This window comes from Urocitellus parryii, chromosome 7 (genome assembly GCF_045843805.1).
Source record: "Urocitellus parryii isolate mUroPar1 chromosome 7, mUroPar1.hap1, whole genome shotgun sequence".
NCBI lineage: Eukaryota > Metazoa > Chordata > Mammalia > Rodentia > Sciuridae > Urocitellus > Urocitellus parryii.
The window spans coordinates 134,496,536-134,524,080 of NC_135537.1; the positions used below are offsets into that span (position 1 = coordinate 134,496,536).

The 27,545-nt window shown below is 38.7% G+C and overlaps 1 protein-coding gene across 3 annotated transcripts in view; it reads left to right on the top strand.

Moving 5' to 3' along the window:
• Positions 1–27,545, top strand: part of Zzef1 (zinc finger ZZ-type and EF-hand domain containing 1) — a 125,774-nt gene that overhangs the window by 48,750 nt on the left and 49,479 nt on the right. For 2 of the 3 annotated variants that reach the window (XM_077800513.1, XM_026393916.2), the window contains exons 19-33: positions 3,921–4,080; positions 5,226–5,347; positions 5,443–5,565; positions 7,087–7,253; positions 7,337–7,418; positions 8,212–8,413; positions 9,690–9,838; positions 11,537–11,777; positions 14,925–15,004; positions 17,362–17,455; positions 18,197–18,659; positions 19,579–19,743; positions 24,191–24,310; positions 24,918–25,079; positions 27,342–27,471. In XM_077800513.1, the coding sequence (XP_077656639.1) occupies positions 3,921–4,080; positions 5,226–5,347; positions 5,443–5,565; positions 7,087–7,253; positions 7,337–7,418; positions 8,212–8,413; positions 9,690–9,838; positions 11,537–11,777; positions 14,925–15,004; positions 17,362–17,455; positions 18,197–18,659; positions 19,579–19,743; positions 24,191–24,310; positions 24,918–25,079; positions 27,342–27,471 (2,460 nt within the window). The remainder of the gene's footprint in view (positions 1–3,920; positions 4,081–5,225; positions 5,348–5,442; positions 5,566–7,086; positions 7,254–7,336; positions 7,419–8,211; positions 8,414–9,689; positions 9,839–11,536; positions 11,778–14,924; positions 15,005–17,361; positions 17,456–18,196; positions 18,660–19,578; positions 19,744–24,190; positions 24,311–24,917; positions 25,080–27,341; positions 27,472–27,545) is intronic. The other variant, XM_026393917.2, reaches the window with a different exon arrangement.

Sequence of the window (27,545 nt, forward strand, 5' to 3'; positions counted from 1 at the left end):
CCTGTCCTTTAACCGTTATCTACAGTATGACTTGATGATTACACATGAACACAGAGGTTTCCCAGCTAACCCCTATGAACAAGTAAGGGGACCTTTCCTTTCCTGTCCCCTGGTAGTCAGCAAGGAGTAAAAGCACAGATGTGCTTATTAAGCCTTCTGTGAGGGGCTGGGGATGTGGCTCAAGCAGTAGCGCACTCGCCTGGCATGCGTGCGGCTCAGGTTCGATCCTCAGCACCACATACAAACAAAGATGTTGTGTTTGCCGAAAACTAAAAATAAATAAATAAATATTAAAATTTTCTCTCTCTTTTTAAAAAAAAAAAAAAAAGGGCAAAACTCATTGATGAGTTTATTAAAAAAAAAAAAAAAAAAGACTTCTGTGAAAAAAGAGGAATGGATTTGTATCAAGGGCCCTGGTACTATCAGTCATTATCCCACCACGTAGTTATATATTTGTGATGTGAATTTTGTGGAAAACTGTTTTGACATTTAAAAAAAAAACTGATTACTTAGTAAATTTGAAGACTAATCAAATCTGAAAATGTAGTCTCTTTTTCCCATGTTAATGATATTTTTTAAACTTTGTACTTCTTTTTTTCATATGAAAGGTCATGCTTCTCAAAATATAGTTCATGCTCTTAATGATGGGAAGCACCAGGAATAGTGAAAAAAAAAAATTGAATTTCCAGGTCCTACCCCAAGCTACTGATTTGGAATGTCTAAAGATAGGTTTAAGAATGTGCATTTTTACCAAGCACTCCCAAGAGATTTGGAAAAGAGAGAAGTGCTTTCCTAGGAGCCAAGAACTACCTCATAGGGCTAAATATAGGAACCAGAGAGAAGAGGTGTTATGGTAGGACAATCCATACCATACCCTTGAGATATTTAATGATATGGACGTCAAGGCAACTTATCTGTTCCTTGTTAACTGAACTTAGTGTCTTTAAATCTTTTATATTTTTGATAGTGCTTTACTGTTCTCAAGTTGCTGTTAGAGCCATGATTTTATTCATTCCCCACGGGCTGGAGCAATAGGCCAGTGAATAGTTATCTCCCTCCCACCACCACCAGTTCACTTATAGTGTCCTTAGAGAGCTTATAATCTGACTAGGTTATCTGCCACAGTCACACTGATGCTGACTGTTATTTAGGCCTACTATTGCTTTAAATCCAGGGTTGGGATTTCACTATGGTGCCTATTTTCTTTAAGCTAACATTAATTCTTTATACCTGATTGGTTCTCTGTTTTCCACTGTCACATTAATTTTCTCTTATTTTCATTGTGCTTTCTTTCCAGACTCTTCTGCCTACCTCTTGTTTTCCCTCAAATTCTCATTCCAGCCTATTGCTCATCCTTACTTGTTCTCTGCTCCGATTTGCCGTTCTCAACTCTATCTTTATTTTTACCATTTCCCACACCTTCTCTTTCTCTTGGAAGCTCACCTAAATTATACCTGTTACACAAACCCTTGAAGCTTTATCTGAGCTCTTACCCTAACCAGTTCTTCCACTAAAGTCATATCATCAGTTCCATTGGGCAAAAAACCTCAAGAGTTCCCACCTGGTATTCATAGATGCTGCTGAAACTTAGGCCATTGGACTCTGAGTCTTATCCTCTTTCCACTAAGCCACACTTGCTTTAAGATATATGTGGGGAAGCAAGGTGGCATTTTTCCAAGAGAATTTCCTCTAACTGTTACCATATGGAGATCAAATTCTTGTCCTTTTTTCTTCTCTACTCATCTGTGATACAGAGGTTACAGATATTATTGGACCTCATAGGCCAGAGATCACTGTAGCCATTAACAGAATTCCTTGAATTATCATTCATGGAGGCATTTATGTTTATGTTAAAGAGGTAGAATTAGTTTAGAGGAAAACTGTAAAGGTGATCCAAAGTATACCTAGCATGAAATTTTTCTGCTAAGTCTGTTAACTCAACGGTATCACTGAATACCTGCTATGTATGAGGCCCTGTTCTAGGCACAGCAGATACAGTGATGGCAGAGCCCAGTCTTGAGATCAGACAAATGTGTGATTACACAATTCTGACCACATGGCAAGGACTGTCAGAGGATGGGTATGGGGTCCTTGGGGGAGTCAGGGATTCATACCTCACCATGTCTGGTAGAGCTGAGAAAAGGCATTTTGGAGAAGATGGTGCTGAAGCTCTGCACAAGACCATGAATAAGGCTTAAGCAAGCAAAGAAGAACAGAGTGGCACTGTAGATGGAGGGACTGGCACACACAGAAGCCTGTGACAAGGTGGGGAGGAGCAGGTGTTCAAAGAGCAGGAGTGATAATGGGTGGACTCCGAGCATGCTTAGTTCATAGTTCTGCCAGTGTTCAGATGTTGAGACTGGTTGCACTCAGGGTCGTAGTCAGTGCTGGAGATTGTAATCAGTAAAAAACAAGTGATAGTTGAAGTCATGATTAGAGATAGTATCATGTCATCCATGTGTTTCTTGAGGCAATCTTACAGAGAAGGGGTAGAGTCTCAGGAAGAAATTCAGGAAAAACAGAAGCTGGAGGAGGAGACAGAGCTTCATGGAGGATAGAGGTCAAAGAGTCTCTGAGGTTCAGTGGGAAGGATTTGCTCACCAGGTGGTAAATGGTGTCTGAGGGGAGTGGTATCCACAGAAGCAGCAGAGTGGGAGGGAAGGGGAAAGCAAAGCCTCAGAAGACAGAGGCAACTTCTAAAAATGAGATATAGATATATATATATATATATATATATATATATATATAGAGAGAGAGAGAGAGAGAGAGAGAGAGAGAGAGAGAGAGAGAGAGTATATATGACAAGGTGCCGTGGCCCACACCTATAATCCCAGCTACATGGAGGCTGAGGTAGGAGGATCACAAGTTCAAGGCCAGCCTTAGCTTAATAAGACCCTTTCTCATAATAAGAAATAAAGATGAGTTAGGGTGAAGCTCAGTGATAGAGCACCCCTGGGTTCAATCTCCAGGACCCTCATATGCACATACACTCATGAAAGAGTGTGTGTGTGTGTACAGATGGTTTACAGAAGCAACTCTCATTTAAGGATTAGAACATTACTAGTATCTTTGAAATCCCGTCCCCCATCCCCATGTCTTTTCATGGCTCACCTTCCACTTTCCTCAACAGCTACAGCCACCATTCTGAAGTTTGTGTTCATCATTCCTTATTTTTCTTTTTCCTTGTAGTTATCCATACCCAATGTGTTTATTTTTCCTGATTTTTGTCCTTTAACAGAATCATATGTGTACAATCTTTTTGTGGCATGTTTTGAGATTCATTCATGTTGATATATGTGTTGTCATATACTTTCCCTGGTGTGCAGTATTCCCTCCATAAACATGTCACACTTTTTTTTATCCATTTTTACTTTGGAGGGATTGTTGGGTTAGTTCCAGCTTGAGCCCATGTCAGTGCCAATACAAGCATACCTCATGATACTTATGTGTAGGAGTTTATCTCTAAAGGTCAGGTGATACTTCAAAGAAACTCCCAATAACAAAGATGATGATTAGAGAGCCATGGAAAGATGAAGATTTATTTTAAGGTGAGAAAGATTTAACTGAAAGCTCAGGAGAAGGAGCCAAAGAGAAAAGAAATTTTAAGATGTAAGACAGGGAAGAAATAAGCAGTGGGGTGGGTTCCTGAGCTGTGGAAGGAAATATCCCATGGAGCAGAAAACATTGCTGTAAAGTTTCTGAAAATTGCAGGGCAAGAGAGGAGTTTTCATAATGCCATCTTTCTTGGTTCACTTCTGGGTTGAAAACTCTTCTGAGACTATTCCCCATACAGATAGTTTTTTGTTTTTTTTTTTTTTTTTTTTTTTTTTGCTAGTAATAGCTGCTCCCATAGAGGGCCCTTGGCTGTATTCTTTGAGTAGCCTGCTTGGGACATTTTGTATTTGTCTGCTTCCTTGTAGTGTGAGCTGTTGATGCTCAGTGGGACCCAAGGGGAGGCTGGCTCTGTGCTCCTCTCCCTCTTCTGGTCTGTCCAAGGCAGCCTGCTCTCCTGGTGCTATCTGCAGCTAAAGGCAACTGACACAGCAGCTAAAGGCCTGGCCGTGGACCTTATCGAAAAATGTGAGTGCTGATATTAAATACACAAGAGCAGGTGTCTGGATTTAACTCTGCACAAAAACTTTCTCTTTTGTAACTCACACAGAGATGTGCACTTGGTTCTTTATTAGAGTTTAGATCTGTGCTGGGTGCAGTGATGCACACCTATAATCCCAACTGCTCGGGAAGCTAAGGCAGGAGAATTACAAGTTTGAAGCCAGCTTCAGAAATTTAGCAAGACCCTCAGCACCTTAGTGATACCCTGTCTCAAGATTAGAAATAAAAGGGGCTGGGGATGTTGCTCAGTGGTAGAACCCTACTGGATTCAATCCCCAGTGCCACAAAAACAAAAAACACAAAATAAAACCAAAAAACTGAATAGGGTAACTTTTGTCTTCTTAAAATAGAATTCTATAGTATGTCTTTTTGCTCAAAATTTCCTATCTGAATGTGGTATATGTCTTAGTATTTTTTTTTTGAGGAATTGGGTCATTCCATAACCTGACATTCTCTCTTCAGTCACACAGCACTCTTAGATGATGTCTCACTTGTCAGGAGAGTCTGTCATCCCTGGCTTAATCAAGTCATCTAAAAAAGAGTTTTGAGCTTTTAGCATCCAAGGTGTATGAATACAGCTGTGACCTCTGCCAGTCCTGAGAGTACTCAAATTCATGTCCTGTAAACCCACAGAAGATTATATGAAACTAACAAGTTCTGAGAAATTGGGTGGGAAAAGTTTGGTTTCATCAAACCTGACCTGAGCAGCTATGGCATAAATGCTTAGGGTACTGAGTCCTATAATTGGAACCTGTTCCTTCAGATTGGTGCCCCTAATGCATGGGCCCATTGTATACTAAAGGAAAAAAGGATGCTGAGAGCTGGGCCCACTGACAATGTAACTTCACTTATAGAAGTGATATCTCCACTTCATCAAAAACTAACAAAGACAGAAAACATCTCTTTAAAAGTAACCTTTTACTGAAATTTGCATTACTTTCCCTTCCAGAGGAAAGCATTTGGATGGTGCTTGGTGGTCCCCTGGTCTTCTATTGTTGAGTCTTACACACACACAGCTTCTGTGGTCCTCTCTGGCTTTGCTCTTGGTAACAACTAAGCAAGTGATATTCCTTCCATATAAAATATTAACCGCTTTCTTTATGTTTTGATAGATGTGGCACAGTTTCTGGCAAGCATGAGAGTGATTTTGGAATCCCTTTTGTCACAGTATAGTGGGAAAACCATAGTAGAAAAATTATGTAATTCAGTGTTTTCGATGGCAGCTCGTCAACTGGTAAGAAAATGTAACAAGCAGAGTAGGGGTTGGTGACCAGTACCCCAGGCAGGGCCTGAGGTGGACACTGGGTGCCTTTGTTCATCTTTCTTTAGGTCATCTTCCTGTTGGACTTCTGCACTTTAGACATTTCACACTGCACACTCTTGAGAGAGTTCAGTACCCTAACAGAGCTATTGAAGAAGCTCTGCAGTGACCCTGAAGGAGGGCCAAATAAGGTAACTTGAGTGGGTGTTTGACCCTGTGTTGCTTCCTCTCAAAAGAGATGTGACCGTACTGAATGGAACATACCACTGACTATAGATCTTCACAAATAAGTTGCCTCTAGAAGGCAATTTTATTGGTGGTTTTTTCAACAAAGAGAATAAATGGTGATCCAAGTTTATTTGTCATAGTCAGCATTAGAAAGGAGATACAAAGAGTAAATTATGTAATTATAACACAAAAAGTTACGTAAGATCCATATATGTGAATAATCATTGAAGTCTAGAAGAGAAAATGTATCTTGAAAGGCAAATTAGAACTGTTTTCCTAGCAATTTAGAAGGCTGAAGCAGGAGGAGCACAAGTTTAAAGCATGCCTTGGTGATTTACGGAGACCCTAAGCAACATAGCAAGACCCTGTCTCAAAATAAAAATTAAAAAGGCAGGGGATGTGGCTCAATGATTAAGCACCCTCCGGTTCAGTCCCCGGTACCCGCTGCCTCCCCCAAAAAAAGGCATGTTAGAAAGTCTGACATTTAAAAGAATTGTCTCTCTTACTTAATTTTATAGTACACGAAGTTTTTTCACAGTCTTATTTAAGTATCAAAAAAACCCTTAGCAGTAGAAAGGGCATATATTTAATAGGTCTTTTTAAAAAGCAAAGATTCAAAGAGAGATAGTGGTCTTAGATTTGCTGAGGTCCCAAGTAGGAATATGAGGCCTTTAAACTCTTAATTCAGTGTTCTTCCCCCACCCCACTGGAAATACATATTGTCAATGATTTGTAAGAAATAGTTCTGGCTAAGTGTGTTTTGATTACAGGTGGCATGCCTGTAATCCCAGCAGCTTAGGAGGCTGAGACAGGAGGATCACAAGTTCAAAGCCAGCAAGGCACTAAGCAATCAGAGAGACTCTGTCTCAAAATAAAAAATAGAGACCAGTTTTTGAGTCACAAAGAACGTGTTTACTACTGAAATGCTTCCTCCTCACATCTATTTGACTACACTGGCTAGGTATTTGGCTCAGTGGTTAAGTCCCCCTGGGTTCAATCACCAGAACCAAAAAAGAAATAGTTCTGGGCTGGGAATGTAGCTCAGTGGTAGAACACTTGGCTACATATGTGAGGCCTTGGGTTTGATCCAGGGAAAATGCAAAAAAAAGATAAAGACTGATCCCAGAGTTCCTACAGTAGACTAAAAGCACATGTCTACCTTGCTGAATGATAGACATTTGTTGATCTCTGTTCAGATGGGAAGGTCAGGTGTCTTTTAGCTTGCATGACAGCATGGGGCTGTCAAAGCTTATGTGCCTACAGCACTGATAGAGAAAGCCTATTGCATATGGCTGGGTGTGGAGTGATGAATACTATCTTTTTTAAAAAATATATTTTTAATTGTCAATGGACCTTTATTTATTTATTTTTATGTGGTGCTGAGAATCGAACCTAGTGCTTCACACATGCTAGGCAAGCACTCCACCACTGAGCTACAACCCTAGCCCGAATACTGTCTTTTCTTGACTCACTTGTTTGCCTAGCTGGATGTAGAGACCTGGCAGCAAGAACAGCCTGTGGTTCTGCATACATGGACCAAAGAGTCTGCCCACAACTATGAAAATAACTGCCACGAGGTGTCTGTCTTTGTTAGCCCAGGGGCAACCTATTTTGAGGTGGAATTTGACGAAAGGTGTGAAACTGAAAAAAGGTAAGACTTACATGTTCTTTTCTCCCCAGCAATAATGGGTCAAAAACAAGAGAAGAAAAGTAATAAAGATTATGCTTTCACAGATATGATTACCTGGAATTTACTGATGCTAGAGGTGGGAAAACACGCTATGACACAAAAGTCGGCACTTACAAATGGCCCAAGGTGAGTGATATTCTTAGAAATAAATGAAACACTTCTGCAGCAATTCTGTCAACCCTTAGAGCAAGAGGTGTGATCTTTGAAGGGAAGCATTTATATTACAATTTAATAAAAGTAAGATTTGTATCAAAGTTGACAAACTACAATCTGTTGCCTGTTTTATAAATAAAAAAGATTTGAAACACAACCATACCCATTTATCTCTTATAGCCACTTTGGTACTGCTTTGTCAGGGTTGAATGGTCACAACACAGATTGTATGACCTGAAAACCTAAAATATTGGCCACCTGCATTCTTTATAGGAAAAGTTTACCAACCCCCAGACTCTTTCAGCATTGTCCAGAATAAATGAGGATCTGTCACTCTTGTCAAGGACGGACTGGTGGATCTGAATGAAGGCCCAGACCATGGTGAAAGCCAGGAGTCCAGTTCACAGTTGGATCTGCTCTCTCTGGGTTGGAGATTAAGAGCTGCCCCAGGCTGTTGACCTTCTCTCTGCTCTCAGGGGTCTTGGCTGGCAGCAAAGGACTAAGCAGGTGTGATCACTGGCTGAGTAGGTAGTAGGCGGATGGGCATCTGAATTTAGAAAGCTAAGCAGTAGTTTTCTGACAATTATGCTTTTTCATGAGTGTTGCAGTAAATTTTGTGTTTCAGTCACACCTTTGTACATTTCTCCTTCAGTAGTTGTGCACTTGTGGAAATAGAGACCAGTTTTTGAGTCACAAAGAACATGTTTACTACTGAAATGCTCCCTCCTCACATCTATTTGACCACATGACATTTGTCTGTCTCTAGAAAGTGACCTTTAAGGATGGTCCTCGGCTACAGTTCCTCTTTCACTCTGACAGCAGCAACAATGAGTGGGGCTACAAATTCACTGTTACTGCCTATGGCCTGCCTGATGTTGCTGTGTCTTGGGGGTTAGATTTACAACTCCTTGTCTCCAGACTGATGGGACGCCTCGCCTCCCAGTGCATGGCACTCAAGTCTACGTATCGTAAGTTCACAGCCCTGTCCCTTCCTTTTCCTTACAACTGTGTTTAAGAGCAAAACATGTACTCTCCCTTGTGGCATCTTCACATAAGATTAGGGCAAGGTATTGATAATATTCCCTTCAGTTTCCTTTAAACCAAGCCAGAATAAATTGTCCACTTGACATCATTGACATGAAATTTCTTTTTTCTTTTTTTTTTTTTGGTACCAGGCATTGAACCCAGGGGTGCTTAACCACTAAGCCACATCCCCTAAATAATAGGTATATTATTTAGAGACAGGGTTTCACTAAGTAGTTTAGGCCTTGCTAAGTTGCTGAACTTGTGATCCTCCTGCCACAGCCTCCTGAGCTGCTGGGATTATAGGTGTGCACCACCACTCCCGGCTGACATGAAGTTTTTTGGCTCAGTCTTTGGCCCACATCACAAAAGGTTTTGTGGATTCCCCCTATTGAAAGAGAACAAGAGAAAGAGAGAGCTGGATTTTTTAGCAACATCATAATCATGTATTTTTGGAGGTAGATTTAGGTATACTCCAACCAGAAGGCAGAAAAATAAAATAAATTAATTGTATATTGTTTGAGTAAATATTTATGTATAGATATAGATATGTGAATATGGATTTGGTCAACTTGTTATTAAATTCAATTTATAGAACTTGTTATTAAATTCTTATAAGTAATAAAACTTATAGAATAAACCTTTCTAGTATATTTTATTTCTGTATGATCTCTTGAGTTTTTCCAATTATAAAAGTAAAAGCTCATAGAAAAATTACATACTGGAGAAAAATTGAAGAAAAGTAGAATCACCCTTACTCCTAACATCCAGAGATAACTATTATCAACATTTTTAAAATTCCACCTAATCTTTATTTCTGTGTCTATTTAGATCTATGGTGGGTGTTTAATTATTTTTTTTAATAAAATTAAGTTTATAAATTGTGAATGTTTTCTCATAATTAATATTCTTAAATGACCTCCTATTGTGTGCTAGAAGTAGATTACATTTGGCTTTCAGTTTAGTAAACAGGTAAATCACTTCAAAGGCACCTTGTAACTGAAGTTATCCCACAGAACAGCAGCATTTCAGGACTTCTGGTTTAGGTTAATATATAATGTGTTTCTCGGAAATGTGAGTGAATTTCCTCTTAGGTTTTTTTTTTTTTTTTTTTTTTTTTTTTTTTTCCTCTCTCTGTTTAACCCTTTTCTTTATTAGTTCAAAGAATCTCAGTGTATTAAGGAAAAAATAGAACTCTTACAAGTCACCTTCTTTTTCCAGAGTTAGGAAGTAACATGGTAATACCACAGGCAAAAATGGCTTCAGTCCTGAACTCTCCTTTGTGGAAACCTGTCTTCAGGCATCAGATTTGTCCAGAGTTGGAATTAGAAGCAAGCTGGCCCACTCACCCACACCAGGATAGGAAGGAGGTATTTACTCTTCTGTCATCTTTACATCTGGGTGGAAACTGTTTACTAATGTCTTATCACCCCATTAAACTGTTAGTGCCTTGAGGCAGAAACTGTTATTTGTTATTTGTTATCCCACTGTACCCCAGGGACCAGTCAGCAACGGGTGTTCAAAAATAAGGAATGACTCCAGTGAAATATAGTAGGTATTCAGTAAATCTTTCTTGATGGCATTATCAATCAAACAAGTGGAGTCTGTTTCTAGTGCCTACTGAGTCACACTTTAGAGTAAATGGTTTTTGCTATTCCTTTTGTTCTCCATACAACTGTAGCACTTTATTTAAGTGTTCATAATATTTTAAAAACTAAAAAATTTGCCCTCTGTTTCTACTTTCCATCTCTCCTTCCCTTTTTCTATTCTATTATTTCTCCTTCCTTCTTCTTTCCCTCCCTTTCTTTCCCCTGCAAGTTATTCCATGGTCAATTGCCAAAGTCAGTGGCTCTTTCTCCATTTCTACTCTCCTTTATTTCCCTGTTAAATCAAACTCCTTCAGACCCTCTCTTTTTTTGATTCCATGATAGTCCACTGTCTTCTCTACATCCAACTCTCTGTGTGCCTCCTCTGTTGGCCCTTCTCATTCCTTCTTCTCTATAAGGTAGGCTATATTCAGGCTTCCTCCCCTTTTCTACCATCCACCAAAACTTTATTCTCTCTTTTCTCTTTAACTGTTCCATCTGTAGGAATAATTCCTTAATATCAGTTTCCAGCCCTCTTTCTTCTCCCAGACTCCAGTATCTTCTCCATATCTTCATCTTCCTGTTAGGCGTTTTCATTTTAATGTCCTGACTCCCATTAACTCTGAAGTAAAAAACCAGAATGTCTCCTTTACTAACTGCTCACTTCTGTTGTAGTCATTGTTTGCCCAGGCCCAGAGCCACTGCTCCCTCACATCCCCTTCATCCCTGCCCTGCTCTTGCCTTTCCTATCAGTCAGTTGCAAGCCCTGTAGATTCTTCCTTATGATGTTCATCTCTGTCCTTTCCTCTGTCTCCATTTTTATCCAGGCCCTCATCACACCTGCATTATTACATTGGTACCTGCCAAGTTTTTTTTTTGTTGTTTTTTTTTTTTTTTTTAATCACTGCATTATCTTGTCATTCCACTGCCAAGCACCATTAATGGCTCCCCGTTGCCCACAGGGTGAAGTCTAAACTCCTCAGTGTGACAGTCAAGGCTCTCTACAGTCTCCTTTCACCTTAACTATCTGACTCTAGTTCCCACCACTCCCCAGCTGAGACTTCAGGCCAGGTCAGTCTCCCCACTGACTCTTAACCTCTGCTAGTGGTTATATCCCTCAAGGCCAAGCCTTCCCATCCTTCAGGGTTCAGCCCTAATCCCAAGTCCTTCAGAAGGCTTTCTTAATTACTTTAACCTGCCAGGAACTCCTTCCTTTGAGTTCTCAGCACTGGGTGTCCCCTTTAGGCATTTGGCACTGGATAATCTTTTGCTTTATGGTAGTGTTAGTTTTAATGCATTTAAGTTTTATTTTTATTTGCCTTTATTAACCCATATACATCTGTCTGGTCTCCCTAAAATAGATTTAAACTTCCTGAGAGTATGCACCATTTGTTTATACTTCTGCTTTATCTTAGTAGGTGCTCAGTAAATTTTACTTTTTGATGAATATTTCAAATGTGATTTTTTTTTTCTCGTTCCTAGGTTAAGAGCATCCCTGACGATCCCTGCCGCCATTTTCTCCTTGATTTTGCCCAGTCAGAGCCTGCTCAGAACTTCTGTGGGCCATACTCAGAACTTTTCAAAGGATTCATACAGGCATGTAGAAAACAGGCCCCAAAGACAGATATAGTTGCTGGTTCCACTATTGATCAAGCTGTGAACGCCACCTTTGCTGCTCTGGTGTATCGCACTCCAGACTTATATGAGAAGCTGCAAAAATATGGTAACTTATATTACAGGGAATATGTTTGATCTGAAGGCTAATTGCTAAGTTTTAAGAAGCCTATCTTAAGGGAAAATTTAGAAATTCTAAAATGTTAACACATATCTACAACTGTAAACTTCATCTTGTTCTACTTTGTCAATCAAAAGATTCATGGCCAATTTATAGTTAGCAGATAGTTATATGTGGCAAGTAGCCTTGAGTTTCTGAATTAGCAGATACTTTGTCTTTTTCCAGAATTCTCATGGAAAACTTCCAAGAAATTTAATAGAAAGAAACCTTAATGGTTTCGGTTCTGAAACTCAGAAGCTGCACTGCTTCAGATTAATTAGACAACCTTCCTGCACCTCTGTTTCCTCATCTGTAAAATTGGTTTAGAATTCCTTAGCTCCAACATTCTAGAAATTCCAATTAAAGCCACAGGTATTTAAGTTATTGACTGTGCTAATAACATGCTTGTAGAAGGAGGCAAATGAAGGTACTAACTCTTTCTCTAGACTTGCAGCTTCTCTGTGGCATGATCCCACCAGGCTGCCTCTGGTGGGATGTCTGTGGACATCCTTCCCATCACCATTTCTCTTCCTCACTTCCCTCAGGGCACCATCTCTGCGTGTTGTTCATATGTGTAGCTTACATCCTAACAGGATCCACACAGAAGATCTCTACTCTCTCTACATTCACAGTTTTTCAGGGAAAAGCATTGCAAATCCTATGTAAAGAAAGATAAGGCTTACGGCTGGGGTTGTGGCTCAGCGTAGAGCACTTGTCTAGCACGTGCAACGCCCTGGGTTTGATCCCCAGCACCACATAGAAATAAATAAATAAATAAAAAGGTATTGTGTCCAACTACAACTAAAAATTAAATATTAAAAAAAAGATAAGGCTTAGGCTTTTCCCAGGTGCTTGGCAAGGTATGTGTTCTTTCTGATGCAGATGAAATAAGTGAGAATAGATGCTTCCTTCCTTTAGAGTAGGTGATTGATTATTGCTCATGTTACTATAATTGATATTATCACTGCAACATGTATTGCTTAGTTCTTTAGCTCTCACATTGCACTTTATTTCCTGATTGAGAAACTATCTCAATTACTTCTCAAATCTTAACATCTCCTTTAAAAAAGCCACCACCTAAATAAAACTACATTGAAATGTGAGTAATGTATGGAAACAAATGTCATATGGGAGAGTGTATCTTCACTAAGGAATGGGAAGAGGGACAAGGGAACCTGCATGGTTTTGAAGGAAAAAAAAGAAAACAATATATATTTTTGTGATCAAATGACAGTAAGAAAGCTGGACACTCCTTGTTACTTGAGGGACTTTTCAATAAATGGATAAAGGCCTGTGGGTTAAAAGCTGAGAAACAGAATGTTTCCTACTAGGGGGAAGTCAGACCATGTTCCATTCCACATATGTGTTTGTAGGAGAGAAACACACAATCAAATGTGGGAACTAGGGCTGGGGATGTGGCTCAAGCGATAGCGCGCTCGCCTGGCATGCATGCGACCCGGGTTCGATCCTGAGCACCACATACCAACAAAGATGTTGTGTCCGCCGAGAACTAAAAAATAAATAAATAAATAAATAAAATTTAAAAATGTGGGAACTAGAAATAGCTGGCTGTATGCGGCTTGTTTCTAGTCTGTCCTTGTTGAATGTGGCCCATTCAGTTCTTTGTGCATCTGCCTTTATGATATAGATATCATAATAGAGACTATTCGTGAGTTCTTTAAAACTGAGCTACATTGAGAATGCTTTTTGTCTAAAAATTGGGTTAGAAATGTAAGAAAGGAGTTTTTCAACTTGAACATACACTACATGAGGTCAGTGACCATGTCTTTTTCTCAGCATTGTATTCACAGTGCCTAATGTAGAACCCAGCACATGCTAGGGCTTCATAAAATGTTTATTGTATTGAACATGGATGCAACAGAGAGCTTCATACTGTTTTATTGTATTGTATTTTGGTTTATGAGAGGGACAGGCCTCTTAGGTCTTTAAAAAACATTGTTTTTCAAATTATAAAAAAAATACTCATGTAGAGACTGAAAAAGTCTAGAAACATTTAAAATAATTATAAACTTGTTGTACACAGTGCCACACACCTGTAATCCTAGTGACTTGGGAGGGTACGGCAAAAGGATCAAAAATTCAAAGCCAGCCTCGGCAACTTAGTGAGACCCGATCTGAAAATAAACCATAAGAGGACTAGGGATGAATCTCTTTGTTAGAGTACCCCTGGGTTCAATCTCCAGGTTTAATTTCTACTTCTGGAAAAAAAAAAATTATGAACCACAATCTCACTATTTAGAAAACATCTCTATTAATTTTTTCTATATATTAAACTGACCTTTTATCTAGGTGTTTTATGTGTGTATATGTCCATCTATGTTATATATTGATTGATTGATATCTCAATAATAATTTTAAAAATTAAATTATTTTTTAATTATTATTATTATTATTAGTTGTAGATGGATACAGTACCTTTATATATTTACTCACTTATTTTTATGTGATGCTCAGGAGCAAACCCGGTGCCTCACACATGCTAGGCAAGTGCTCTATCATTGAACCACAACCCCAGCCCAGTAATTATTTTTTTACTCGGTTTTTGGTTTGTTTTTATTTTTGAGAACAGTGTCTCACTGTTGCCTAGCCTAGTTTGGAACTCACTGGCTCAAGTGATCTTCCTCACGAATAGCTGGGTCTACAGGTTTGCACTATTGTGACTGGCTTTCCTCAGTTTTAATTTTTTATGTTTTAGGATGCTAGGGATTGAACCCAGTACTTTGCACATGATAAGCAAGCACTCTACCACTGAGTTACTCAACCCTGACCTGATATTTTAAAGATTTTACTTTAGGTATTTTTTTTATATTTTATTCACTTTGAGTAGTATTTCTATTTCAAAAATTATTAGTTTGAACGAAGTTAGTTTGAAATAACACAGAGAACCCATCCAACTATTTGTGGCTTAATCAATGATTTTTTTCCCCTCAAGTCTCTCTTACCACCCCTAATGCATGAGTGTCAGGAGGACTTCTTCTGTATTTTAAAAGGTTCAGAAAATATTTTGTGCTTAAAGCTACAGTAGTGAATTGAGTAAACTGAATGTAATCACTTTGTCTCTCCTCCTCTCCCTAGTAAACAGCCGGGGCAAGATAGCCCTGAGTGAAGAGTTTGCACAGGTGTATTCTTTGGCGGATGGGATTCGAATATGGATGGTAAGATTTTCCTTCCCATGAGATTTTGATATATTTTAGGTTTTCCTACCATGATATCATGGCAATAAGTAAGTAGGCCTCTTCTCAAGAATATAATATGAGGAATTTTTTTAAACTAAAGTTCGGCTATATGAATATAAATAATAATTTAGAACCCTTATAATCATAATTTATGGGGCAGGATATTGGCCAAATGATATTGTTATATTGTATACATATGCTAACATTTAACAACAAATCCCAGCACTACGTACAACAATAATGCACCAATAAAAAAATGTGGAGGAAAAAAAAAGAAATCGTAATTTGGTGATTGTTGAAGATATTGAGTAAACAGGGTTTAGTTGAGCCCTCTTTACATCTTTTAGTAACCCTAGAGGCTACTCCATAGATCTTCTTAGACCAGAAGGAAAAGGATTGCTTTATGTACTCAGCATCCATTGACAGTTTTAGGCATGGGAGAGGCCTCGGGTCTGCATCTTAGAAAAATGGTTCTGTAGCATTGTGTGACAGCAGTAACATGGAAGAACCAGCTGTCCATCAGTAGGAAAAAGTGACAAGATATACTGAATATTATATTATTACAGAATACTACATTATAATATTAAATAATGGTGTAATATTATATTACAATGAAAGTGAATGAAAAGAGCCACATGTATCACCATGGATAACTCTCACAGACTTGATGAACAAAAAAGCAAATTGCAAAAGAATGCAGAAGTGTGGAAATCCTTGTAAGATCCTAATTCAAAACAAATCTGTGTGTTACACCTATAAGTATGTAGTTAAAACTTTTTATTAATTCATAAAAAAGATAAACACTAAATTGTTTTTATTTCTTAGGCATGGAGATGAGTATCTATATATATTAGTGTTATTATTCCTTACATATTTGCATGCATCTTAAATATTATGTTGTAATTGAGGAAAAAAAATCTTTGAGTAGAGGATAGATAATGAAATTGAAAGCAGAAGACTTAATTGCAGTAATTAGATGAGGATGGCTTTTGCAACTGAGGAGATAAAATCCACAGGGCTTTGTGATTGATGTGAGTGGTGAATAGGAAGAAGAAATTTAGAGTAGTCCCAGGTTTCTGGTGGTGATTTGGTGGGTGATAGAAGTGTTGACCAAGCATTAGTCTTAGATCTGAGAGTGAGGAGGTAAGTTCAGTTTAGAACCTGTTGAGTATAAAAACATCTAGGTTATCTAAGACATCTACCTGGACAGTTCATTAAAGAACCTAAATGGATGATGCTTCACAGAAATGTCAAGGCAGAGATAAAGAAAACTTTAAATAATTTGTAGTAAGTTCTTTATTTTGTTTTGTTTTTAAATATGAATTTAGGAACACACAGCCTTGGATAGATACACAGTGACTATAACATTGGTTAGTGCCCAATATATCCTGAATAGATAGAAACCAACGTGAACAGAATCTGTCATAAGAAACTAAAAGACATTGTTTTCAGAATGGTAGGAAGAGATTCAGAAGAGTATGCTGACAGAGAAACCAAGGCAATAGTAAAGTTTAAAGAAAGAAGTATTTAGGAAAGTCAGCCACCATGGACAATTCGTGTAAAAAGGATTTGGCAATTGACAAGGCACATTGTAGGTTATGCTCCTGGGTTAGCCTAGAACAGACTGTCCATAGTTGGACAACATATCAACCTTCTCTTTGGTACCTTGACACCTCATACATCACACATGGCCTTCTGCCTGAGCTTTCAGCATTGTGGCCCATGGTGTGACCATTGCCTGGACTATAACTAAAATCACCATTCTCTACCTAGAAGTCTCAACAGCACTTAGGAGTTTCTTCTCATTCAAGATAGAATGGATCAAATTTTGTCTAAGTCAGATGTGGTGGCATACACTTGTAATCCCAGCTGCTCAGGAGGCTGGGGCAGGAGGATCAGTTGAGTCCAAGGATTTGAGGTTAGCCTGGGCAATACAGTGAGAGCCCATCTCAAAAATGAAATTTTTTTGGTCCAAGCTTGACCCTTTCTCTAGACCTCAGCTTCTTTGTGTGTACTAGTAAGCTTTAACTATAGGCATCTCGTATACTAATGTTTTAGATTTTTTTTAACTAATAAAGTCATGTATATAAAATCCTCCTAAATAACACATACTTGAAAAGAAGGTAGTTTTGCAGATATACATTTAGACAATTTCAAAGCCTGGAAGACTTTCAGAACATACAAAAACAGCTCAGCCCTGTGTCCTCAGCAGCTGAATAACAGCTATAAAGTCCTCTGTGCTCTTCAATGCTGTGTGCCTTTAAAGTACTTCAGTGTAACTGCCCTTGACACCCTGTCTGGACAGCTTAATTATGTGGCTCAAATCCTCTCCCCAGTTAGAGATGAAGCAGAAGTCCCTGATGAGCCTGGGGAGCGAGGCAGAAGAAAAACACAGTTCGGAAGCGACTGAGGCAAATCCAGAGAGCCTGGGTGAGTGTGCCACCGCCAGCTGTGGTCATCTGACCTTCAGTTTTCTTTTCAGAACTTTGAGAACCAGCACCCTACCTTCGGGTTATGCTAGTTGAGGCCACGTAGACCAAAGAAAAGTAATAAAGTTGCTAAATGTTGTTTCCTAATACTTGTCAATAATGGAGAAAATGCCAGAGAGGAATAATTATTTATTGACATGCTCTAAAGTGGAACATCTTTCTGATTACTTGCCTTGTCAGCCTCAGCAACTTTGTGAGAACCTGTATGAAAATGAAACATTGCCTAGCTTGCAGGGCCCTGAGTTCCACCCCTAGTACTGTATATGCACAAAACAAATATGCTGAAGTTTTTATAGGTGAAAAAGTCTGATCCCTAGGATGTACATGGAAATAATTCAGGGAATGGGAGCCAGTGCGGGTGGGGGGAACAAGATTGGCTATGAGTTAATAATTACTAAAGGTGGATAATAGGTATATTGAGAGGTTCTTACACTGTTCTCTATATGTTTGAAATGTTCACCATGAAACTATTCCAGCATAATCCTGGAAAGATCTTGGTTTTAGATAGGGAGATAAAATTTGTTTCTATTCCATCAGTACATGTGTATATCACAGTATTAACGAAGGTATTTCTTGCCCTACATCAGAAAGTTAAATAGATTATTTTCTCTCTGAAAGTAGGCAATATATTTAATTTTAATTTTTTGTTCATTACCATTCTTGTTTTGTTTGTTTCATTTAGCAAAAGAGTGTATTCAGAAAAGTCTTCTATTACTAAAATTTTTGCCCATGGCTAAAAGTTCAAAAGAAAGCAGTGACAAGGTGATGACTGCTGATGAAACTGATCATCTCCAGCCACTTGACAGGCGCCAGAGGACAAGCTCTGTGGTCGAAGAGCATTTCCAAGCCTCAGCGTCACCCACTGAAACAGCAGCCCCAACTGTAGGAGACAAGAGTCCTGGCTTGGAGATCCCACCAAAGTTGCCACCCAGCAGTGGCCCTCCCACTGCAGAACCTTCTACAGCTGAAGAGCCCTCATCACCTTCCACACCTACCCGGCGGCCCCCCTTCACTCGAGGGCGACTCCGGCTGCTGTCCTTCAGATCCATGGAGGAGGCCAGACCAGTGCCCACAGTGAAAGAGAAATACCCAGTTTTAAAGGATGTCATGGACTTCATTAAAGATCAGTCAATCTCTAATGAGAGGTGAGCCAATCATTCCTTCCTAGTATTCTGTCTTTTCAAGACACAGGTACCCAGTATAGTCAAAGGCTTAAAGTTCATGTTAAAAAGAACAGATAATATTTAGGATAAACCAAGTCTTATTTTGAATATTCAAGAAAAATTTTTAATTTTTTTCCTTATGAGTATTTTTTTTTCACTTAAAACTTGGACATTATACTATTTGTAAAATATAGCTCAGCAATGTATCATTAGGACTTAAAAAAAAAAAAAAGACGAAGCATTTCTTTGGTAGCTGCCACTTAAAATTTTGTCTTACTTTAACCATGGGGGAAATTTAGAATTTAATGTTTTCTGACAAAAATTACTTGCCATAGACCTACCTCTTTGAAAGTATGATGGGTTTGAAGTTAGTGAGGAATTTCTTATGCTAAGAATGAAAGCTTTGTCTCTCTTCAGGGAAGTAAAGACGTTATAGTTCCTTTTGAATTATTTAATTTTAAAAAGTAAGTTGTTGAGCTGAGCATGGTGGCGCTCACCTGTAATTCCAGCTATTCGGAAGGCTGAGGCAGGAGGATCACAAGTTCAAAAGCCAGCCTCAGCAATGGTGACACTCTAAGCAACTCAGTGAGACCCTGTCTCTAAATAAAGTACAAAATAGGGCTGGAGATATGATTCAGTGGTTGAGTGCCCCAGAGTTTAATCCTTGGTACTAAAAAAAAATAATTGTTGGGTTTCTGCAGTTAATGTGTACTAATTTGTTATGCTGAGTGATGACCTAACATAGCAAACAGATATTGATACTGTTCGTGTTATTTCTAATCCTCACAATAAGTCTCTCCTTTTCATTCATATGGCTTCAGAACTTGGGTGGAGGATACATTTTCTTTCCACCCCAATTCAGGAGTTTTCTGGGTATTCCTGACTTGAATTCTTTCTCTAGTGTTGTAAAGGTTCTTTCCTTGAGGAAAGCCCAAGCCCAGAGCATCCTGGAAGTCCTGAGGATAATTCAGTACTGTACAGAGTCTCTTGGGCAGCCTCACTGCTTCCATCCACCATATATACTTTTCCTGTTGGAACTCCTGACCTGTCAGAAAGATTTTACCAAGTAAGTACAAATGCTGACTCTGCAAGGAGACCAAGCAGAGGTCATTGTAAAGAAGTCCTAATTGTCTTCTCTAATGAATAACTGTCATTTCTATTTAGGAGTTTTAAGTTATATTTTTGCTGAATTTATTTTCTCATTCTAAGGAAAAATGGGTTATATCATTTTAGAAAGTACCAGGAACATGTTCAATCTTCCTGATGACTTACCATCTTTATTTTATTAGAGAGTCAGAATTGTATTCCTTGTGTATCCATACTGTCATTCATCCCCTGGCAGCTTTGAGCTAAATGTAATGCTCATTTACAGTAATGATATTAACCTATCTCTCAAGGTGGTTCTAGCCTTTGCTTGATAAATAATTTTTTGAGTGTCTACCCTTGTAAGCATTGTATGTAATAATGGGCAAGGCAGACAAGGTTCTAATGGAGCTTATTCTCTACTAAAGAGCAAGAGAGAGCATTTAAAAATAATTAAATAAATAAATATCATGCTGGGGGCGCTGGGGTTGTGGTTCAGCAGTAGAGTGCTCACCTAGCATGTGCAAGGCACTGGGTTCGATCCTTAGCACCACATAAAAACAATAAAGAAAATTAAGGTATTGTGTCCAATTATAACTAAATATATATATATATATATAATGCCAGGTACAGTGGCACTCACCTGTAATCCCAGCTACTCAAGAGTCTAAAGCAGAAGGATTATAAGTTTGATGCCAGCTTGAGCAACTTCACAAGAGTCTCTTTCTCAAAATAAAATAAAAGAGCCAGGTGCAGTGGCGCACGCCTGTAATCCCAGAAACATGGGAGGCTGAGGCAGAAGGATCACAAGTTCCAGCCAGTCTAAGCAACTTAGCGAGGCCTTAAGCAACTCAATAAAACTCTGTTTCTAAATAAAATATAAAAAAGAGGACTGAGGTTGTGGCTCAGCGGTAGAATGCTCACCTAGCATGTGTGAGGCCCTAGATTCAATCCTCAGCACCACATAAAAATAAATAAATAAAATAAAGGTATTGTGTTCAACTACAACTAAAAAATAAATATTAAAATTTTTTTTAAAAAATAAGGGGGCTGGAATTGTGGCTCATCGGTAGAGGGCTTGCCTAGCACATGCAAGGTGCTGGGTTCGATCCTCAGCACTACATAAAAATAAATAAAAATAAAGATATTGTATCCATACCTAAAAAATCTTTTTAAAATTTTTTTAAAAAATATATTTTAAAAAGGCTGGAGGTGTAGCTCAGTGGTTAAGCGCTTCTGAGTTCAATCCCTGGTACCAAAAAAAATAAATAAATAAATAATAATAATAATAATAATAATAATAATAATAATAATTGAGGGGCTGGGGATGTGGCTCAAGCGGTAGCACGCTTACCTGGCATGCATGCGGCCCGGGTTCGATCCTCAGCACCACGTACAAACAAAGATGTTGTGTCCACCCATAATTTAAAAATAAATATTAAAAATTCTCTCTCTCTCTATTTATTTATTTATTTATTTATTAAAGAGAGAGTGAGAGAGGAGGGGGGGAGAGAGAGAGAGAGAATTTTTAATATTTATTTTTTAGTTCTTGGCGGACACAACATCTGTGTTGGTATGTGGTGCTGAGGATCGAACCCGGGCCGCACGCATGCCAGGCGAGCGTGCTACTGCTTGAGCCACATCCCCAGCCCTCTCTCTCTCTCTCTCTCTCTTTAAAAAAATAATAATAATAATTGAATGATCTGGAAATATAGTTCAGTGGTAGAGCATTTGCTTAGCATGTGTGAGGCCCTGAGTTCAATCCCCAGGACCAGGAGGATTGAAAAAAAAGTAAAGAATCAGATAGTGACATTGCTATGTGGTGATTTAATACAGTTACGCACTTTGGGTAGTCAGGTTAAAGCAGACTGAGGAGACGACATGTAAACCAAAAGATTAGATCAGGAGAAAGATGTAGAAGGAACAATACAAAGATTCTAGGAATTAATCCACAGAACAGCATGGCTGAGTGAAAGGGGAAATGGCATAAGGCAAGGTCAGAAAGTTAGGCAGGACTCTGATCACACCAAGATGTGTGAATTTTATACTGAGTTGTAGATGGAAAAAACCATTGAAGATTTTGAGGCCCAGAAGAAGCACACTTTGATTTATAAAAGATACCTCTAGCCACTGTGTGAAAAGAGTGGAAATAAGAAAAGCAGTTAGGATATAGTAGTTATTATAGGACACTATTGTGTCCTAAGCAGACAAGGAATGGTGATGGTTTGAACAATGGAGTGCTGCTAGAAATAGAGAAAAAGGACGACCTTCAGGATAGATTTTGGAGGTGGAATTGTCAGACTTATCTGTAGGTTAAGAAAGGGTGAATGAAAGGTAGGAATCATAGGAAAAGAAACTCTTAGGATTTCTCCTGGAGCAACCAGGTACATGGTGATGTATTTTACAGAGGAAGAGAATATGAAAGAAATGGATAGGGCAAGAATAAAAAGTTTTGTTTTGACCATGTTGTTTGAACCACTTCTTTGATATCCAGATGATATCTGGAAGACCGAGATTAGAGTCAGAAGTCCTGGAAAAAAGTCAGGATGAGGGATAGAATTCAATTGTCATCCACTATAGATGGTTTTTAAAACCATGAGACCAGATGAGACCTAGAAAGAGTGCAGAGATAGACAATAAGGAGCCCAGGATTGAGCCTTTATTTAGGAATCTTTATTTAGAAATCAAACAGAGGAAGAGGAGGCAACTAATGTTATCAAAAGGGCCCTTGAGATATATTAGAAACTTAGGGATGGTGGTGCCATACATGCCAAGAGAAGAATGTCTCTCCAAAGACAAGAATGGTCAACTGTAGGGCTGGGGTTTGTAGCTTAGTGGTAGAGCTCTTGCCTAGCATGTGTTGAGGCACTGGGTTTGATTCTCAGCACTGCATATAAATAAATAAATTTAAAAAATAAAGGTCACATTGACATTAAAAAAAAAGAAAGAATGGTCAGCTGTGTCAAATGCTGATGCAAGAAGTGAGATAAAAACACACTGTATTTGGCAAAAATCCTGGTGGACTCAGGGGGCTGAAAGCCCCGTTGGACTGGATTGAAAGAGAATGGGGGTGATATGAGGCAAAAACAGACTAAAGACAATTAGTTAAAAAATTTTGAACTTAGAAGGGAGCAGAGAAGGGGGGATGTGGGACAACTAAGGATTTTGTTTTGTTTTGATTTTTTGTGGTGCTGGGGATTGAGCACATGCTCTACCATGAGCTACACCCCCAGCTTTGCCACTGAGGTGTTGGAATGCTTTTGAATATTGATGGGAATGAATCAGCTGGAGGGGAAGCCAATGTAGGGGAAGTGGGGATAGTCTGCAGTAGCAGCTGTGGAGTTGAATTTGGCTTTGCACAGAATCAAGGTAGCTTTGTGATAGCAGAAAGAAACAGGATAGACAGATAGTTCAGTGCAGATGCAAGTTGGTTGCTAAATTGGGTGGTACAAAGATGAGGGATTTCCTTTAATCACTTATGTTTTTTTTTTAAAGTAAAATGTGAGGATAGTCATCAAAAAATGGAGGGTTGAGAAGGCTGTTTAAGGAGAAGCAAGAAGGTTCTAGCTGATATGAAAATTGATAAAATCAGTCTATGAGACTGCCTTAAAATATTTCTAAGTGCTTATTTGAGAATTATAGTCATGAATTTAAAGTGACACTGGTCCACTTGTTTATGTGACCTAGCTACATACAGCAGTTTTGATACAAGTATAAAATTTCTCGGCAAGCAGATGGAAGTAGAAGGAAGCCAGAGAGTTGGCATGGGCCAGGGCTCATTTGGAATTGAAGAAGAGATTGTGTGAGAGTCCACAGTAAGATAGCAAGCAGGATGAGAGGTTCTAGGCAGAGTTGCATGCTCTGAAGTCAGCCATCAGTTGATGACAGTGTCAAGGAAATGACCATCAACTTGGGATGGCTAAGGGAATGGAAGAGAAGATCCTTGGCAATGAAGGTGGCAGAGAGTTTGAGAGAAAAAGGAATAGTGGCATCACTCCTGGGGATGTTGAAGTCACTAAGATAAAAAGGATGAAGGTAAAAAAGCCAGTGACCTTAATACTAAAGTCATCAAGGGAGGCAAAAGGGTGGGGCATGATTATGTGGAGATGACTGAATGAGATAATTTGTTGAAAATACTTAACAAAGTATCTGGCACTCAAGGAGTAGGGGGGAGGCATGGTTTTTTAATTAATAAAAGAAAGATGAATAGTTAATCATCTCCAAACTTCTGTCAAGTAGCTCTTGACCTGGTCAATTTGACTCACTTGCTGTTTTCTCCATTACTTTCTAAAATTATTACTCCTGTTATCATTTAAGTTTCAGCACCACTTTGTTCAGCTTGCTGCTTCTGGGCTCTTTCATGTAAGGAATAAGGATTATTAAATAAAAGCTGTCTTGGCAATTAAGTCCATGGTTTCCTTTCTTTCTAGTTACTTTGGACACTTGGAAGGCTGTGGTGCTGATCTACACAAAGAAATTCGAGACACTTACTATCAACTTGTTATGTTTTTGGTCAAAGCAATTAAAGGATTTAATAGCATAAATGACAGGTACTGGATGACTTTTTAACTTCTAGAGGAAAAAAATGTATTTTTTCTTCAAAGTTGAAAAGAAAGGATAAGATAAAAATAGCCTCTAATCTTATCATTTAGAACTATTCATTAATGTTAATTTATTAGTATATTTTTTGCTAGTCTTTTTTCTGTTTAATATGTACATTAAGTATGAGTTTTGTTTTATCTAAGAGTTTTATAACCTATTATTTTTAGTTTTTGATGTATTATTTGTAGTTTTAAAACTTGAGTATAAAACTATTTTTCAGTATCCTCCTTACTAAGTGGTTTAGATATAAACCTTAAGTCATATGTCTCTTCTGTAAATCTAAATTGCATAACTTTAGCTAGTTTGGGGTGGCCCAATTTGCTGACCTTTACTGCTCAGCCTCTACTGTAAAGAAGGCCCTGTAGTAGGTCTGCCAGAATGGAAAACTTACCTTACACCTTTCAGGCTTCTTTTGCTTAATCTTTGGAAGATATTTGTATGGAATATGAATGTTTCTGCTTTCCTATTACAGATCAGATACTGACTTGCATTGTCCCTGTTGTCTATGTTGGTTATGGACAGCTCTGGTAACTATCACTTCTGTGGCCTCCTTAGATCCCTGCTGCCTGCCTTATCCTGTGTTCAGACAGCCCTGCTTCATCTGTTGGATATGGGCTGGGAACCCAGTGACCTTGCCTTCTTCGTTGACATTCAGTTACCAGATCTCCTCATGAAAATGTCACAGGAAAATATAAGTGTCCATGACAGTGTGATCAGGTAAAAACACAGTCCTGTATTCCGCAATTCTTAAAGTAGATGATAAGATACAGGGATCATAGCATAAGGGTGAAGGGCATGGGCTCCAGAGCAAGAGTCTGTGTAATATAGATCCTGGCTTTGCCACACACTGGCTGGGTGACTGTGGGCAAGTTATTTAATCCCTCTGTGCCTCAGTTTCCTCATCTTTAGAGATAAGATGATAACACAATCAGCCTCTGAGGCTGGTCATGAGGAATAAATAAGTTTTATTTCTGAATTCAAATGATATCTGACACTTAGTGATGCTTTGTAAATTGGCAGCAGTGGTATTGTGAACTCAGAAAATGAGGATTTGTTTTTTTTGTTTTTGTTTTTTTTTTTGGAGATCCTAATATAGCTTGTTGAATTGGAGAATTCTTTTCCTTTTTTTTTTTTTCTTTAACACTTATGAGTGGTATTAGCCACTATATTCTAATAAATATAGGGACTTATATAAGGACTTACCTTATAAGAAAAAATAATTTGCAAGTTTTTTTTTTTCCATTCCATTTTTGACGAATGTCTCTTCAAAGTCCAGGTACACTTACCATTATCTACTTGTGTGTGTGGAAAGAAAGAAGAAAATAGAGTCGGGGGGAGCAGGCTTCAAGAGGGGAGAATGAGGAAGAAATAAATCAGTGAGGCAATTTTTACTCTCAGGAGAGATATTCTGAGAAAAGAAGACACAATTAAAGCTGTCTTCTTGTTTGACTTCAGCCTTGATCTGCTGCCAGAGAGCAATGAGGGCAGAGAAAGGGAACACAACACTGGGTGGGCATCAACATGCGGTTTCATCTTCTGTCAGTCTGCCATTATTTCAAGCTTTGTCTGCATCTACATGATACAGTCTTTAGGGGTAGGTCACACCCCTCACACCAATCCTTCCTGGCACTAGCCCAAAGCTATGAAGAGTAGACCTAAAATCATTTAGGTGGGATACATGAATGAATGTATATTTATTTGTTGGTTGGAACATTTTGCATTTGCTATCAAGCAAATCATTTTGTGTTTAAAATACTTGTTGCTAAAACAAACTGTAAACTGAAATGATGGAAATTTATAGTTTTGAATCTAAAAGGAACCTGCCCATGAGATTATCTACCTGAAATCCTTTATTTAAAATGAGGAGACAGGACAAGGGCAAAATACAGTCTTCCTCAGTATCCTTACGAGATTGGTTCCAGGACCCCTCACCAATAACAAAATTTGCAGATACCCAAGTCCCTTATATAAAATATGAACTACCACATCCTCCCATATACTTCAAATTATTACTTATAATGTCCAACATAATATAAATGATACTTAAATAGCTATTAAGTTAAATAGCTATTACATTGCTATAGCTATTTATACATTGTTACACAATGTTACACATTGTTTAGGGAATAATGACAAGAAAAAAAAACTGATTCAGAACAGACACAATTTTTTTTTTCTAATTTTTGATTCAATGATGGTTGAATCTAGGGACATGGAACTCTGGGCTATAGAACCCACAGATACAGAGGGCCTACTCTAATGTATCAAGGCCTTGTAGCAGCTAGTGGTGGAGCTGAAGTCATATGTCCTGACTCCCTTTTTGTGCTGATTCCACTAGGATGTTCTAAGTATATCCATATAGAACATTTTTTTTTTAATCACTGTTTTTTGGGGGCTGGGGATGTGGCTCAAGCGGTAGCACGCTCGCCTGGCATGCATGCGGCCTGGGTTCCATCCTCAGCACCACATACCAACAAAGATGTTGTGTCCACCGAGAACTAAAAAATAAATATTAAAAATTCTCTCTGTCTCTCTCTCTCTCTCTCTCTCTGTCTCTCTCTCTCTCACTCTCACTCTCACTCTCTCTCTCACTCTCTCTTTTAAAAAAAAAATAAATAAATAAATCACTGTTTTGGCCCAAGAGCCTGGCACATGGTTGGTTCACCTCACCCAGGGTAATCTACTCTGAAAGGGGCTTCTCCATTTTTATTAGCATATATCTAGCAAATAGTAGACAGACCCTGCAGTTTTTAAAAGTAGTTGACTTTTCTCTTAAAATGTTTAAAATTGCCCAGTCTATTAGACCCATAGGTCATGGAATCTGCTAACTAGCGCTTTCCTTGGATATCCAGAGATGCATGCTCCCTCTTCCTCTTCTCTCCTCCCTTCCTCTCCCTCCCCCCATCTCGGTTTTTTGTTGTTGTTGTTGTTGTTTGTTTGTTTATGCTTTTTTTTTTCTCTTTTTTGCCCTCCTTTTAGCCAGTGGAGTGAAGAAGATGAGCTTGCTGATGCCAAGCAAAACTCAGAGTGGATGGATGAGTGTCAGGATGGCATGTTTGAGGCCTGGTATGAAAAAATAGCCCAGGAGGATCCAGAGAAGCAGAGGAAAGTAAGACCTCCCAATTAGAGTGATCTAGAGTTTGGAGAGGAGGGTGTGCTTTGGGCCTGCTGGCAGGCTTTCTC